This window comes from Euleptes europaea, chromosome 2 (assembly GCF_029931775.1).
Source record: "Euleptes europaea isolate rEulEur1 chromosome 2, rEulEur1.hap1, whole genome shotgun sequence".
NCBI classification, from domain to species: Eukaryota; Metazoa; Chordata; class Lepidosauria; order Squamata; family Sphaerodactylidae; genus Euleptes; species Euleptes europaea.
In genome coordinates this window covers 35621148-35639146 of record NC_079313.1, presented here as the reverse complement: position 1 = coordinate 35639146, position 17999 = coordinate 35621148, and the positions used below count along the sequence as shown (strand labels likewise).

The following is a 17999-nucleotide window of genomic DNA, read 5'->3' as shown; positions in this document are numbered from 1 at the left end:
AAATAAAAAGGCTAATTGAGTCCTGAAAATCAATTTGCTTGAATTCTTCCATTTATTCATCCATCTATACGCACACTGTGATACTCACAGTTTAGATTTAAATTTCATAGCGTTGGGCATTTCATTTATTTTATTGAATGTATATTTGTGCAAAAATCCATTGCCTACACAGAGACAAAGAATGGTGTGCATATGTATAAAAGTGAGTGTTTCATATCTCAAATTTATATAAAAATGATGAGACAGGGCAGCCTTTCTTAGATCTGAATATCCTGGAAGACAATTAACTTTCTGTCTTGCAAATGGTAACGAGGTGATGAATTTCAGTCAAATATGCTTATTGTGCTGACTTATTTCTTAAACAAGATCAATTTTTTCCCCTTCAGCTGGGAAGAAATAGCTAGTTATATGCTTATGCACCACTCAATTACCACTGTTAATGTGTTAACAGCCCTTATTCTTTGTTAAATAGAGAAATCTTACTGAATATTTTGTTGCTGTGGATGTGAACAACATGCTACAACTTTATGCCAGCATGTTGCATGAGAGACGCATCATTATTACCTCCAGCAAACTAAGCACTGTGAGTACTTCACACTTCTCCTTTCAAGTAGAATATATTGAACATCTCACAAAAAGGCCTCCAGGCCTCTGCAGATTTAAATATGTTCCATATGTACTTATGAGACAATATCTACATACTTCTTACAAAAGATACGGTTTTAATCTAACTCTTGAAGCACAAAAGCCTGATTTATATAAGGCTTACTTGGATACATTAAGTCAGGTTAATTATTTTTTGTTATCCAGGGATGAGAGTTCTTTAACTCTCTAGAGTTCATTTCTGAGCCTTCCACCCTATAAAGAATTCTTAAGGGCTATTATAAGATCTTTATTATTCACTTGTGGCTTATTCCATTGGAGCTACTTGAAAGAAATCAAGGGGCTGTGATAATAGCTGCTATCCTAAACCTGGTAATAGGTAGATTCATCTTGGTTGCAGAGTAGTGTTTGGGGAGCATATACTGTAATAGCTCTGATTTTGGAGCCACTCTTCAGGCTGATAATAATGTACTATTCCAAATAGCCTTTTTTATTACAGGTTTTATGTTCCTTCCTATGCTGAAATGTCTTTCTTATGTCATTGCAGATGGCACAGAGATAAAGAGCTCTGTGTTTAGCCACTGTAACCATGCTGAAATCTTTCGATAGTGTTTTTCGTTTTATTTTATTTTTAGCCTTCCCTGTGGGGAGTCATTTAGAAGTTTAATCCATCTGTGTTACGTTGAAAGTTTTGTTGCTCTCATTCCTTCAGGCCTGGGTGTGTACACAAATGTTCTTGTCTGTTAAACCAAAGGCTGCTCAGGACTTCTTCAGATCTTTCACTTGGACATGCTCTCCCTTCTTGTAGTTGGTGCTGAGCACCAAATGGTGTTGATTTCACTTCCCTGTGGACCAGAGGGACATTCATTGGATGATTTTAGCAAAGGCTGCTGAAAAGTAATATAACTAGGTAAAAAGTAAATTTTACCAAAAAATAAATCAGATTGCATACACAAGCATCATATTGCAGGAAAAAAGAAGTCCCATGCAGCTTTTATGGTTTGTAAATCTTTGAATTCTTCTGTTTTTGTAGTTTTATTGAGCACCTCATTTCCCTTCATGTGATTTTTAGTTTAGCTAAAATGTTCTTATATCGAACCATGGCTTCATTTGTAGAAGGCAAATCCTCAGACCGATGTAAAATATTAGGGTTTTTTAAAGCCATTTTGTGAGAATCATCACTTCTCTTCTCAGAAATCAAGGTGAATTGAGCATAATTTTGAAAAAAATCAGCTCATTTAGCAGGGAAAGCAAATACAAAGCTGATATGATGCTACTGAAATGTCCCTTTTTCTCTGCAAGCTTGGAAAACCTTTTCCTGGGGTAAATTAAGAGGAAAAGTGTAGTAGGCATCCTCCAAACTTTCAGCCTGGATATCAGCTCTATTGGATTGTTCTTTATAAAACAAAGTTTTGGAAATCTAAGGTAGGCTTTGTGGTTTATGAACTTGTTAACAACATCTGGAATACCCCCACCCCTTTTAGGGTTCTTTTACGTAGTCCAGAACCATGCAGATAGCGCAGTAGTCCCACTCAAAGTTTGGAAGATCATTGGAGGGGCTGTGGCTCAGTGGTGGAGAATCTGCTTTGTATCCTGAAATGTCTAGGCTCAGACCCTGGCATCCCCAGTTTTTTTTTTTTTTAAAGGATCAAGTAGCAAGTAACAAGGGAGACCTTTGAGATGCTGGAGAGTGGTAGCCAGTCAGAGAAGAAAATAGAGCAGTGGTCTGATTCAGTATATCAGCTTAATGTGTACCGAACCTTCACGTTACATACAACTGCCTTACGGTGTTTCTTATTTACAAGTGGCTTAAGGTCTGATAAGAACTTCTTATCGGAAGCAGTACAGAAAATAGAGTTTTGCAATGCCTTAGATAAATATACACTGAAATGACAATCCTGCATGCAGTTAGAGCTAGGGTTATGTGTTTGGGTATTTCCAAACTGAAACACTGCCCGAAATTCCCTGTTTAGTTTTGGATCAGAAATACCCATAGTGAAACTAAATGAAATGTTGGATGCTGTTCTGGTTTGAAAATATCAGAATGCGCACCCCTAGTTAGGTCAATGAGGTTTAAGCAATTCAGCCTTGCAGAATTTTAACCTGGGTCTAGAGCAGGGCTTAAAATCTTAAACAAACAACAGTCTGCATAAAGCTGTCAGAGTTCAGTCAACAATACAGCAGTCAGTGGAACATGAAGCCTTCCCCTCATTTCTTAGTTATGGGATTATGGGATTCATAGTTTTGGGGGCGGAGGGGGGACGACTCACTGAAACAAAAAATTACCCAGGTAGATACAGCTTGGTTTGTATTGTATTTTATATGTATTTATTTATGCCCCACGTTTTCTTCACTGGGGACTCAAAGTGGCTTACACTGTTCTTGTCTCCTCAATTTTATCCTTAATAATAACCCTGTGAGGTAGGCTAGACCCGTGTTGGCGAACCGCAGCCGGCACGCCGAGCCCTCTCTGTGGGCACGCACGGAGCCGTCGCGTCTGCCTAGGGCTGTGCCGTGTTGCCGGGGTGAGGGCGCTGAGGGCGGTGCTCTTGCTCCCCATGCCCATGCTGCCCATACCTGCGCTGGCACCGTCCCTCTCCTTGCACCCGGGGCAAGCCCCTCCTTCTCTCTCAGCTGAGCTGCGGCTGCAGCTCAGCTGTTTGTCGGGGCCGCTGGCCTCTCCGGCTCTGCCCCGCCCGTCTCCACCTTGGACGGGGGAGGCTTTGGCTAAGTGCCTTGCCGCAGCGCGGTTTCCGGCAGCGGCATCTCTCGGGCTCCACCGCCCCTGTGAGTGTTGCCACAGCGTCTGGCTCCTCCCTTCCCAGCCGTGATGCCGGGTCCTCCTGGGCTGCTGCGGTCGGCGGGGCATTCAGCTTTGTCCCTTTGGCTTGCCTGGGTGCGGGACAAAATTATGCCCTTCTTTCGATCGGAACCCTCTGAACATAGACCAGGTTTTCTTCGTATATTTGCCTTAGGGTTGCCAGGTGTCCCCCCCCCCCCAATCATTTACCTCTTTTCCTGATGGTTCAGTTACAAATATAAAGTTTCACTTTGAAGAAGAAGAGTTGGTTTTTATATGCTGACTTTTCTCTCCCTGCGCCATTCCTGGCGGCTGCCCACGCCCCTCCCCCACCCGCCAAGATTTCCTTGCCCGATCTCCCCCCCATCTCCTTGCCCGATTCTCGCCCCTCCACATGCACACACACGTTCAGCCCGCAGCCTGCGTTTCTCTGTCTCTCTCTTCACCTCCTCTACCGTTTGCATCCCCCGCCTCCATTCATTCTGGGATTCAGGCGCTCAACCCCCTGCCCCTCCCCTCCCCCACCGCCTTTCTCTGCCTCGCTGCTCCCCTCTGCCATCCATTTTCCTCCTTGCCCCTTCCCTCCCCTCCACCCCCCTCCATCTGCCTGCCTCCACGCTCCCCTCCCCACATCTGGGTCTCCCAAGATGCGCTCTCATCTGCACATGCTCATGGCCTGCCTGGCCTCCCCTGTTCCCTTCCCCCTGGTGTACTCCTCCCCCCTTTTCCTTTCTTCCCAGATCAGCTTCCAGATGCCCATGGGCACTTCCTAGCTGCTCTCCCCCCCCCCCAGTTTCTCCCTCCGACCCTCCTGCCTTCCCCATTTCTCTATAGCAGCTTGGGCAGTTTCCTACTTGGTGTTGCGAGCTGATGCCTCTGGGGCAGCAGGAAGGGAGAGGGGGGGAAATAGGCAAGGGCCTGGCCTAGGGGTGCTGAGGCAATGCTTGGGGGGCACGGAATGGGGCTGGGGAGTTTTGAGCTCTTTCTCAAAGGAGAGAGGGGCTGGGGCTTTGGGGCTTCACTTCTAAAGCTGATATGGGGGGGTGACCCTTGGCGGGCAAGGAGCAAATCCCTTTTGCTGGGAAGATTTCGTGTGTAGGGGGGTGACCTCTGGTCTGAGCAGAGAAGGGAAAGGGTGCATTCACCCTAGATTGGTTTCAGAAATAGAAATGCTCTGGGAGGGGCCGTGGCTCAGTGGTAGAGCCTCTCCTTGGCATGCAGAAGGTCCCATGCTCAATCCCCGACATCTCCAGTTAAAGGGAGTGGGCAAGGAGGCAATGTGAAAGACCCCTGCCTGAGACCCTGAAGAGCCGCTGCAGGTCTGAGTAGACAATACTGACTTTGATGGACCGAGGGTCTGATTCAATATAAGGCAGCTTCATGTGTTCATGTGACTTTCTCTACCACTTAAGGAAGAATCAAAGTGGCTTTCAATCACCTTCCCCTCCCCACAACAGACACCCTGGCCATTTATGCATGGTCAGTTTTGATGCTCACTCAAAGCTTTTTTTAAAAATGCAACTTTAAAACTGCCTATTCACGATCTCGAAGCAAAAGGAGAAATTCCACCCCTCCCACTCGCCTGCTCCTTTGTTCCTGTTTGCATAGCCAGTAGCATGTGCATAGCTAATCACCCGCTGTTATTTTGCATGGTTCCTTGAGGGGGATTCTTCAGAGGGATTCTTCAGGTTAAATTGCCGTGTTGGCACTTCGCGATAAATAAGTGGGTTTTGGGTTGCAGTTTGGGCACTCGGTCTCTAAAAGGTTCGCCATCACTGGGCTAGACTGAGAATGTTTAACGGGCCCCAGGTCATCCAGCAAGCTTCCATGGCAGAGTGGGGATTCAAACCCACGTCTCCCAGTTCCTAATCAAAAACTAACCACTACACCTCACTGGCTTCATGCTTATAAAACTCATATTGTTTTATAGCATCTTAAACACTGAAAGATCTATTGTTTGAGTGAGAGCCCTCTTGGTAATTTTGGTGAAAAAGGTCTATACCCTGTCAGAGTTCTGTTTAACGACCCATTCCATAGAGAGCCTTGTGTTTCTCTGACCCCATTTGAGTGTTCTGCCTGCGCCCCTCTATCTTTAACCCAGTAGTTCCTTTTGTGACCACCTGGGGTAGAATTTAAAGAGCTCTAGCATACCACCTGCCCAGTTTAGTCAGTCCTTTTTTCCCTTGAACCATGTGTCTGTGTGCTTGTGTACAAAAAGGGCAGGATCTTCCACCTCCCCTTTTGTTGGGTCAATATGGTAGATGTGAATTGAAAGCAGCCTATACCATTGGGAAGATAATCCAAACATTTTCTCAAACCCTGAAGTAAAATTATTCAGATTTATTTCTGCATTCACACAAAAACAGATTATTGGAACAAATCTACAAAAGTGAAAGACTACAGAATATGGAAAACAAAAAGAAAGCTAGCTAAGCAGTTGCCCACTCTGCAGATATTACTGTGCCATAGAAAATGGATTAAGTTTCCCAGCAGACGCTTGGACTTGACCTTAAGCTTACATCTTTGGAATCCACATTTCAGGGGTTTCTTGATGGTGGAACGGTTGTTTTGGATCCTTGAGGGGTTGGGGTGTCCATCCAGACTTTCAAACAAAAGAGAATTTGACCAATAACTATTACCTCAGGATCCTCAAGTGCTTTACACTCAGTCTTTTTTCGTGTGGGAGGCAGAGTGTGGAAATTATCCATGGATTTCCCCCCTCACTTGGGTTGACATGGTATAGTGACAGATGGTTAAGATGTGACATTTATATACTGATTCTCCACTCTGCCCTAAATCCTGGGATGCTTATGTGCTTTGTTCATCTCTGTTTAACAGAGGTTTGTGTATTACTACAAACTATGAACAGAACTGTTTCTTTTCCTAAAATAGAAATTTATCCATAACATATGCAAGATCCGGAAGAATATCAAATTTACACTTTAGGGCTATTCTATTTTTCTTTTCTTTTTTACTTTAGAGCTATTCTAGTGTTCTGAAGAGTCATGATTTAGGCTAACTAAATATGTAGTCATCACTGATTGGCCAACTAGGAAGTGTTCCTTGAAGCAAGGAAAAAGCAACCAACTGTTTACTAATTGGGGGTGGGGAGTGTGTTCTAATTTATATATATTTGACATTTTTTGTGTTCTTTCCCCCTAAACACGCTCTTCTTCTATAAGTGGAAACTCTCCTTGGTGAGAAAGATTGTAGATCATGCAGTTGAAACACCGCAGCTTCAGTTTTGCTGAGCTGATATTTGCAGATGTGTTAATCCAGTTTTAGCTAAGATTAATACATAAAAAGGGAGGGAGGTAACATTTTGACATCTGCATTAAAGGATGGCATCCTTTCCACCTGCCTGTATAGCAGAAGCCACGCAACAGCCACACTCTACTTAACATATTACTGACAGAATGATGAGAGAGCGCCTGTCAGACACGGGCCAGCCGGGTGTTGGAGACAAAATGCACAGCCCCAGCTGACTAGTTAGAGAAAGTCTGGAGAGGTACAATTATAGAGGCATATGACAAGCCTTCATGCTTGACTGACTTGAGAACCGATGACATGGCATTAAACAGCAATCCTTCCTACCCAGCGGTCACAAAACAGCAATAAGTCAACTGATGCACTGTTGTAAAATCATGATTTATTCCTTTGCTTTTGAATACACAAGACTACAGCATGATGTTCTGGTAGACTACTACAGCAGGTTCACTTGGGGCCCAAACATCTAGGGCCTGCCTACAGCAGGCATAAAATCAATGCTCTAGCACTGTCTTCCTGCAGAAGCTTCTCATACTAGCTTAAATAATTTATACAACAAAAGGAATAAAAAATAAAATGCATTCTATTGTGTTCCCCTAAGATATATGTATGAACACAAACATCTAGCCATTTATACGAAGGTCAACAAATTGCTGGACAGTCCAAGTTCATGTGACACATGCATCTTTTGCCCAACTTGAATGCGGCTATTTCATTATACCAATTTATGTAAAAATATTCAGATATGTTAATTAACATTAGCGACAGTCTTTATACCTATTTCTTTTCTACAAAATATCTGGCTCATCCCCCAAAAACAACTCAATATTTGCCTCTTTTTAATGTGCATTCATACCAGAACTATTCCGTTATCTTGATTACTATCATAGAGTAAAGTTTAACTGCATATTGATTCTAGATTTTTAAAGGATGGTAGTTTGTAGATACATTCAAGCATCTTTGCATCCCCCGCAAAAGGAAGGGTAAGGAGAGCTTGAGAGACTTTGAATTATTCCTTTTGTTATCAGTGCCACTGCCCTTAGATAGTGAACCGAAACAGAGCTGATAACTTGGAGGTGACATCACAACTCAGTCTGCATGAACTACTATAAACACTTGGTATTAAAGTTAACCTTAAAGATAAAGGACAACTCCCTTAACAGTAGAAAGGATTTGCTAACAATTTTCAAAGGAAAAAGTCTTTGTAAAGAAGCAAACAGTAAGGAAGAACTTATAAATTGAATCACAACTTGCTTTATTTTATGCACATGCTAACCATGAATATATAATCTAATACACTTTAATTCAAATGTATTTCTGCTTTTTAATCCTAAAAAGCTAATTGAATTATTTTAGACATTAATACACAATTATTATATGATGTGAAAAATAAAATAAATTAGGCAGTATCTTTCAAAACAATTAGAACAGTAGTAAGCAATTCCTGGTAAATGGAAACATGGAGCCATTACGTTTTGTGTGAGAATTAAACTTTATATGTTTAATGAGGTGCTGCATTTAATCTGACCTACAGCCCATTCCTGGGCTGGGAGGGCAAAAGTTCACAGGAGGTGCTCAAGGGTCCGCACTGGCATCTGGGCTGCTTGTGGCAGTGCCCATGCCACTTGGGCTGCCAAGAGTGGCACTGACGCCGGCGTTGGGGCGTTCATGCCAGCCTCCCTGCACTGCCACATGGCACACATCCGTGCGCTGGCATCCCAGGGGGCGTTCCTGGGGCATTCTGGGGGCTTCCTAACTCCCCTTCAGGCCAGGTAAGTCTTTTTTTTTTTTTAATTTTTATTATTTTATTTATATAATTGGAGGGTACAGGAAGAGAAAAAGGGGAAGGGGTAAACGTTATCATTATAAAAACAATACAGTATTGTAAAATGATTTCTGAATAGAACATAATTACAGAATATCTTTAGTTTGTTATACTTGCATCAGGCTGATTTCTAAGGTAAGTCTTTTTATTGAATAGCTTCAGTGTAATATATGTGTATATGCAAGTATTATGAAATATTTAAAGTATTAAAAGTGTATACAAGAATACAAGCAAGTTCTACATACTATTTAGTTTTAAAATCCAATACTTAAAATATAACAGTTAAAGAAGTCTCGTTTAGTTAAAAGAGTCTGATTCACACTATCTAGAAGTAGTTCATACATACCAAAGCCAATATCTGAGACCCTCTCAGTTCGAAGACGTAGAGAGATCTAAATTTCTAGCCTTTCCCTGCATATATTTATACTGTCCAATATCATTTGCATAACATGGTTTCCACTCTAAGAAGTGTACTACTGCCATTCAACTTTAGTTGAATACTCTCTGCAAACTTTCATATAAGGAGTTCCTCTTCCAGCAGGGCTCTCTGCTGACTTACAATATACTGAACAGTCCATACAAGAGTCAGCTATTTCAGCTAATCCATACATCTGTGCTATTTCCTTTTACAAAGATCTTTATATCCTAAGGAATGCGGTAAAAATGAGTATATTCTTAATATTCTAATATATATAAATCTTAAAACAGCATAACTTTTATATAACATCTATTGAATAGAATAGTCTTCTGTTGATCAGAAGAACACTACTATTGAACAGAAGAACACTACTATGAAGTCACCAAGAGCTGAAAGAGAGATGACTACTTCAGAGCATTTCCTCTGATGTCAGAATTCGCACAATTTCCATTCTCATAGATCTTTTTTGAATACTTTACTGCATTCACGTTCAGCTGTTCATGTCTAGCTGAATGTTAACTAATCTTCAGCTGTAAGCTAACCAATCTGGCATACCTCCTATTCACTTCACAGTGAAGGAAAAAGACTTCAGACTTGTCTTTTAAATTGAATGGAATAGGAGACAAGCCCAGGCTTGTCCAGCTTAAAGGCTTTTATATGACTTTTATGAAAATTTATGATTTTACAATAGAGAATTCTGTCTATTCACAACACTTAATACATTAGTTCATATGTTCCATATGTTAAAGCCTGCAATACATCCAGAATGGGATAACCCATTCCTAGGTCAGACCTTCCCCCCCCACCAGTAGCGCCTCTGTGGAAAGAATCTAAACAACCTGCTTCAGGAATCTCTGAAGATGGTCAGCCACTACTTGTTCAGTCAACTTGCTCAAGAATGGTACATCTGAGACTGGACAGTAGTTATTAAACTCTCCTGGGTCCAGAGCAGGTTTCTTTAGGAATGGGTGCACTACTGCCTGCGTCAAGGCAGGAGCACCCCTTGTCTCAGAGAGGCATTTACTGTCTGCAAGACCCAGTCCATCAGCCCCCTCCCCCCCCGCCGCCATTTTAAGCAGCCAGGAGGGGCAAGGATTGTACAAACAGGTGATAGGTCTCAAATTTTCCAGAATCCTGTACATATCCTCAGACTACACAAGCTGAACGGTATCCCACACAAGGGCACCATATTATCCAATCACTAACTGTCAATGTCATTTGAATAATATACTGATGAGGTGCCTGATTTAAACATGCAGCAGCCTTATGCCAAGTCAGACTATTGGTGCATCTAGCTCAGTGTTGTCTGTTCTGACTAGTAGTGGCTCACCAGGGTTTCAGGCACAAAAAGGTCCTTCCCAACATGCCTACTTGAGATTCTTTAACTGGACAATACCAACATGCCTACTTGAGATTCTTTAACTGGACAATACCGGGGATTGAACCAGGGACATCCTGCGTACATATCAGATGATACACCGCTTAATCACAGCCCCTCCTTATAGTATTTCCAAATCCTGCTGAATCAAATGCTTTCTTTAAAATGGAAACGCCAGTGATAGAACCTGGCATCTGAGGCACTGTATCTCTCAATATCTTATCACTGGTAAATAAGAATTAGCAAATTCATGCTATAGTTTCTCACATTGAGAGACTTTATTTTTCTGGAGCAAATACCAAGTTGTAAAATGCCAATACTGCCTACCCCAGGTAAGTGTGTGATTTTGATCCAAAATTGCTTTATACATTCCCCCTCCTATAACATACCGTATTTTCCGGCGTATAAGATGACTGGGCGTATAAGACGACCCCCAACTTTTCAAGCTAAAATATAGAGTTTGGGATATACTCGCCGTATAAGACTACCCTCTCCCATAATACTAGAAGGCGGGGACATCTACTCAAGCTGGAGGGGGAGAGATTCAAAACAGAAGTTTTTTTTTCTTCACACAACGCACAGTTAAATGGTGGCCGGGTTCTGAGCCGAGAGCAAGGCGAGTGGGTAGAAGTGCCTGAAGAGAAACCGAGGCACGCTGGGAAGTGTAGTTCGCACTCTGCCCCGGCCGGGTTCTGAGCCCAGAGCGAGGCGAGTGGGTAGAAGCGCCCGTAGAGAAACCGCCTCTAGCAATCGCAGCCGGGCAGATGATCACCCGTGCAAATCTCCTGCCCCAAAGAGTTTCTCTGACCCCATAGGGGAGGGGCCATGGCTCAATGGCAGAGCACCCGCTCAGCGAGCAGAAGGTCCCACCCCTATGGTGTCAGAGAAACTCTTTACGGCAGGAGATTTGCACGGGTGATCATCCGCCCGGCTGCGACTGCTAGAGGCGGTTTCTCTACGGCAGGGGTGGGGAACCTTTTTTCTGCCAAGGTCCATTTGCATATTTATCACATCATTCGGGGGCCATACCAATGCCATACCGGTTGTAGATCTCCCAGCGGGGGGTGGGGGGTCGGGGGGGTCGACACTAGGGAGGTTTTTGGGGAGAAAGAAAGAAAGAAAGAAAGAAAGAAAGAAAGAAAGAAAGAAAGAAAGAAAGAAAGAAAGAAAGAAAGAAAGAAGGGAAAGGAAGAAAGAAAGGCCATTTATGCATGGGAGGTTTTGCCTTGGATTTGCTGCTCTCTAGATGCACATTTTTCCCATTTGAATTCTCAAAACTCTGCATGGGATTTATTGTTGAGTTTTGAGAATTCAGATCGGGAAAATGTGCATCTAGTCTATAGAGTGGCAAATCCAAGGCAAAACCTCCCATGCATAAATGGCAGAAGGAAGGAAGGAGGGAGGGAGGGAGAAAGAGAGGGAAAGAAAGAAAGAGAGAGAGAGAGAAAGAAAGAGAGAGAGAGAGAGAGAAAGAGAGAGAGAGAGAGAGAGAGAGAGAGAGAGAGAGAGAGATGGATGGGGGAGAAAGAAAAGGACAGAGAAAAAGAAAAGGACAGAGTGTGACAGACCAAGAAAGAGACAGAAAAAGAGGGAGAAAGAAAGGGAGAGAAAGGAGTGACAGAAAAAGGAAGAAAAGAGAGAAAAGCCTTCACACACACACACACACACACACCTGGCGGCGCGCGCAACCCCGCGCAACTGGACTTCAACTTTCCCGCCTCCCCACCCCACCCCACCCCCAGAGTGATTAATCGGCTCCCCGGAGCGGCTGGCTTCTTCTTCTACCCCCCCCTCGCCGCCTGTCAGCTGTTGAGTGGCAAGAGGGAGGGGGGAAGAAGGGAAGAAGCCAAGCAGCTCCCGGCGGCGGAGCATCCACACGGGAGGCGATTAGGCGACTCTGGGGGCGGGGTAGGGAGGCGGGAAGGGTGAAGCCCGGTTGCGCACGCCACCGCGGCGTGCAGGAACAGCTGAGGCAGTGAAAGGGTTTTTTGAAGTGTGCCGCGATGTTCCTGCACACTGCGGCTGTAGGGGCAGCCTTGGGGGAAGCGTCTTTCTCCCTCCCCCCACCACTCGGAAGGAACCTGGGACCTTCTGCAAGTGGGTGCGTGTGTGTGTGTGTGTGCAGGGGAGGGGGGGAGCTGGGAAGGAACATGGAATCCTTCCCGGTTCCCCCCCTTCCCTGCGCGCGCACACACACACACACAGGCACGCACCTGCTTGCAAAAGGTCCTAGGTTCCTTCCCGGTCCCCCCTCCCCGCAAACACAGAGGCACGCACCGGCTTACAAAAGGTCCCAGGTTAGTTCCCGGTTCATGCCCCTCCCCCGTACACACACAAAGGCACCCACCCGCTTGCAGAAGGTCCCAGGTTCCTTCCTGCATGAACCCGGCCACGCACACAGGGGCCCACTAAGCCGGCGGCGCAGCCAGCATGCAGGCTGGCGAGGCCCCGGAGGCCCGAGTCTCAACCCCGCCTCAGCATTCTCCAGTCCGGCTCGGAATTCAGCACCCGCCCTCATACATCCGGCGTATAAGACGACCCCCGACTTTTGAGAGGATTTTCCGGGGTTAAAAAGTCGTCTTATACGCCGGAAAATACGGTACTTTATATTTATAGTTGCCACAAGACGTAGGGATAGCAGAGCAACTGACCAGATGCTACCAAATGCAAAGCACACACCATTTCACATAATTACATTATCCTTCGTCATGCTTGTCTTCCAGCTGACTCTAGAGAGATTTATGATTCATTTGACTTGAGAGAAAGATTCATGAGTGTCTTTCTAAATCTAGGTCCCCTAATGTGGTATTATGTTCTGGTGACTCATGCTGATTTTGACAGCCTTGCTTTTAGTGATGCTTTATTAGCGGGAAAACTAAGATACCTTTTCAGATGTTCTAAGAGCATAAAATAAACATACATGAGAGGGGGGAGGAAATCAATGTTACAAGTTCTGCCTCAACCTTTGCATTTTTGTTAGAACCAATGAATAGATTCTGCTCTTGTATGGCTCTCTTCATATGTTTGGGAACCTTGATATTTCAGGTCTTCTGATCTCGCAGAGAGCCTTACACATGTACATGTAATTGGCAATTCATATATACCAAACAATGTGATCAGCAATGAAATTGTGAAATCTATCATAGCATGTTCATCCAGTGATGTTTGGGTTCTGTGGCAAAGCTTAATCCAGGTTGTGTGATGCTAGTAGAACCTAGCTATGTGAAGATGAATCAGTGTGGGTATAATCAGGGCATAGAGGGGGAGGGGACCAGGATCATACTCAACAGCCCTGCCCTAGCCTTTGTATCTTAATCAGCTCTTCTGTGCATTTCTATATAAGTGGACTTCCTCCTCTATGCTTTGATTCTTCCCATATTTCGTCATTTGCATAGGACTTCTCTCGAGAGTGGGAAAGATCTTTGCTAATTTGGTGTGGGCTGGTCAAAACTAATACTACTGTACCACACACCATAAAAAGCAACAAAATCCAGGGAGCCACAAGAGAAAGTTCTTCTAGGGCTAAACTACACTTCTTAGGGCTACATTTACACGTTCCTGGTATTTAAAAGTGACCCAAATGATAAAGTACATTTTAACTGCTCCAAACCCCGTACTAGTATACTGTTGCAAACCATATGTTTCATACATTAGCTACATTTGCAATTATTGTCAACCAAAAGAGCCACATAACCATGGTACACCCTGTGCTCAACCTCAACACACAACTATTAATATTAAATATATAACTATAACACCCAGCTTGCCAGTGAAGATTTACCCCACAAGCCCTGCTCTCTGTGCCCCTGCTGTCAGAGGTGGCAACTAGAGAAAGATTTTTTCCAGTAGTGGCACCTTGCCTACTAAATGCCCTTTCCCTTTAGGTTTGCTTAGCACCTATGTTACTTTTTTTTAATCTGCCAGGCCAAAGAAATTCTGTTCTCTGAGGCTTTTAATGAAGTAGTTGATCTTTTAACACAGTTTTACTATGGAAATTGTTATTTAGGCTGTCAGTGGTCTGTTTTTATGGTCTATGTTTTTATGCTGGGCTGGGGCTATTAATGCTGGATTTTAATACCTTCTGATGTTTTGATTTTAGTATTTTTACTTACTGTTTGAAACTTATTTTATGTTTTACTTACTTGAACATGTAGGGTTGTTTCTCCCCACCACTGTTGAACCTTAGCTAGCCCTTCTTTATCTTTCCCCCTGCTTTTTTTCTCTCTCCTCAGCAGCAGGCACAGTAGCTCTGCATCCATCCCTGGCACAAGGCCCCACTGCTTATGAAGGCTCGCCGTTCACCTATCCCTCTGGCAGTGGCTGTTTTCAAGTGTGAACCAGTTGCCAACTACCAGCCCTGCTGAGCAATTGTCTTCCCCACTTTCCTGAAACATGGGCAGGGTTGTCAGCTGGCCTCGAGAAAAATGTCCTGTCATTTAAATACAGGCATAATATTTTTTACCAGGTGATGCTATTTACTTCCATGCCATGAAAAGTGTTAACAGCCCATTTCTATACGTTAAGCCTTTATTAAAAGGAGAGGCCATTTCTCCCAAGGCTTGTTGGCAACTCTGTATAAGATAAAAGGTAAAGGTAAAGGTCCCCTGTGCAAGCACCGGGTCATTCCTGACCCATGGGGTGACATCACATCCCAATGTTTCCTAGGCATACTTTGTTTTCGGGGTGGTTTGCCATTGCCTTCCCCAGTCATCTTCCCTTTACCCCCCTGCAAGCTGGGTACTCATTTTACCGACCTTGGAAGGATGGAAGGCTGAGTCAACCTTGAGCCGGCTACCTGAAACCAATTTCCGTCGGGATCGAACTCAGGTCGTGAGCAGAGCTTGGACTGTAGTACTGCAGCTTACCACTCTGCGTCGCGGGGCTCCAACTGATCAGTTGGTACATATGATTCACATACAGAGCTAGAATACTCAGGAGCTTTTTTGGTGTTGGATACAACTAATAGTTTCAAAACCAATTTTGTAGTGTCGAGATTCAGGGTTTGCAGAAAATCTGTAAATTGCTGGAAGAAGCAGAGATTCTATTGATAGCAATTTTAATATTTCTATATTTAATACAATAGTACAAAGAACATAAGTAAACAGGCCGATGAACTGTTAATACATCTACTACTACAGCAACACCAAAATAAGAATATTACAAAATTGCTATTGTTTCCTACCCTTCTACTTTACTTCTTACTTATAGCACCTACTTTCTCTCTCTTTCTCTGACTGTCCCTACCTTCCCTTCTTCTGGTGGCTTCCTCTTAGAATTTTGTTTTCATTCACGTGGCCCAGTTCATTCCAATGCAGTAAGATTATTACTGTAGCTCTTCACAAACTGCTGGTGTGGTTTCAGACAAACAGAAATAACAAAGAAAAACAAAATTACATATTCTATTATTTATCACTTCTTCCTAAAACCCTCTTCCACAGAAAACAAGTTTGTGGCTATTAGAGCAGAGAAGCTCTACTAATAACCATTTTCTGCCAAGGTATGATTTCTAAAGCCACATTATTCATATGCATTGGATTGCTCCATTAAAAGGGACAGATTGGTGTGGTCTGGCTTAAAAATTGTGTTTCTACAAGTTGAATTCCATTTGACTATGGTTGCCAGGTCTCCTGCTGTGGTGGGAGCTCTCCTATTGGTAACCCTTGTTGCCTCGTGCCGCTCAGAGCAGTGGCAAGAGAAAAATAACTTTTTTTTAAAGCCGTGGTTTTACCATAGAGTTTCCAGCAATTCCTGGAGCAGTGTAACATCATTTCCAATTTTCCCCAGAAGTGATGTCATGGCGCATGCAACACCAGCGCTCCTGAACTTCTAGCAGTTGCCAGGCATGACACAGCCTGGCAACCCCACGTTTTACAGACATTTCTGTCTCAGGAGTTTGGAGTACCAAAGTCAGATTGCAAATCTATATCTTACACTTAATGTTTGACATAAGGAGGAGCAGGAAACAAAAGCTCTGCTGAGATACCCTGTTTATTTCTACAGCTTCTTTCAATATTTGCTGAATTATCATATATATTTCTGAAAAAGAAATATATATTTCTGAAAAAGAAATTCTAACCAACAGAAATGGCACATCGTGACCATGGAAAACAGCAAGCATATTACAGGTTTTACTGTTTAGTTTATTTTTAAAATCAGGTAGATAAAGGGTGTGAAAAGAGCCTAGAGAAGCAACCCTAGTACATTTATTCTGTCTCCTCCCCGCAGCAAATACATATTGGCTTACAGAAAGCTATATATGAAAAGCAGAAATGGAAAAGGGGTAGTCACATACTACAGCGCAACAATCTGTGGCTAAGTATAGTTTGCTGAATTTGGACAGATGAAGCCACAGTCCATTGAATCAACCATTGATCTTTTTACCCTAGTACTGTCAGCTGACATGTAGTGGCTATCATAGCTCTTTTAGCTGAGGACCATGAAACTTGAGAGTATGGATGCTGAATCTGGGATTTTGGCCTGCAAACCATGCGCTGTACAGTTTCATTCAAGACCCATCCTAGACATCTTGAGTCTCCAGAGAGAATGTTCAGAGTCAGGATTGGTGACCTCAGAAACACTCCTAGTTGATTCTGGTGTCAATTAACTAATGTTCTTTCCATATATTCTTCTCAGAACAACTGTCGCTCAGTCAATTTGATTCCCAGATTTACAGTGCAATCCTATTCAGAATTACTACAGTCAATTTCAGGGGGCTTTAACTGGACCAACTTCGCCTTCCACATTAACAGTTCATTCCTGAGAGAAATGCTTGCACCGGGCTTTGGAGGCAACGCAGCCCTGCCTAAATCTCCCGGCATCAAAAATCCGTGCAACCCTCATAGGGCTGCACAGGATCTCACCAAAAATAAAAAGGGGCATTCCTGGCCCGAAAGGGCTTTGGAGGCCGCCTAAAGGCAGCTCCTACCCCAGCCTGGCACCGTAATGCCCCGGGAACGCCTCCTGGGATGCCTCCTGGGACGCCGGCGTGGCCTTTGATGCCGTTTGGACGCCGGCGGAAGGCCCTGTCGGCATCTCAGGGCGGCACTGCCCCACAACCAGCATCCAGGACTTCCTGCCGGTGTTCAGGCCACTAACGCTGGCGTTAGTTGCCCAGACGCTGGCGTGGGAGGCCCAGACGCTGTCACGGCACCTTCCTGGCCTCCTAAGGGCTTTCGCCCTTAGATCTCAGGAATGCGCTGTAAGCTTTGTATTATGATTATCCTTTTGCATTTTGATACATGCAGTTTCTAATTCCATCATCCTATGTTGTGATTCCTCAATGCCTCTCTGCCCTTCTTGTGATCCTCCTTCCTCCTCCTGTCAATTTCCCCATCTTGCCTCCTTGCTGTCCTTCTCTGTACATTTAAATAAGTCACCATGAACTTGGCACTTTAGGTATTGCTACCCTTCAGACATTGATTCATAGGATTGCCATGAGTCGGAAGCGACTTGACAGCACTTAACACGCACACCCTTCAGACTCCTAAAACTGGACCTGGACCTTTGCTTTAACTTATATTATCACTATACAATTTTCTCCCTATTGAACTGTGTTGTCTAATGTCCCCTTAGGATTAGCCAATATCTTCCTCCTTTATAGAAGGTACTACAAAGTGGATGATGATTGTGTCTGAATCTACAGGTTTTCAGGCACTTTGTTTCCATGAATTTTTTGGGCAGGCTGATTGTTTTGAAGCTGTGAGGTTTA

At 43.8% G+C, this 17999-nt stretch overlaps 1 protein-coding gene across 1 annotated transcript in view; it reads left to right on the top strand.

The window, feature by feature from the left end:
• DENND1B (DENN domain containing 1B) overlaps window positions 1-17999 on the top strand; it is a 278172-nt gene that overhangs the window by 175122 nt on the left and 85051 nt on the right. Inside the window, exon 9 of the mRNA XM_056844351.1 lies at window positions 473-583. Coding sequence (XP_056700329.1) covers window positions 473-583 — 111 coding nt within the window. The remainder of the gene's footprint in view (window positions 1-472; window positions 584-17999) is intronic.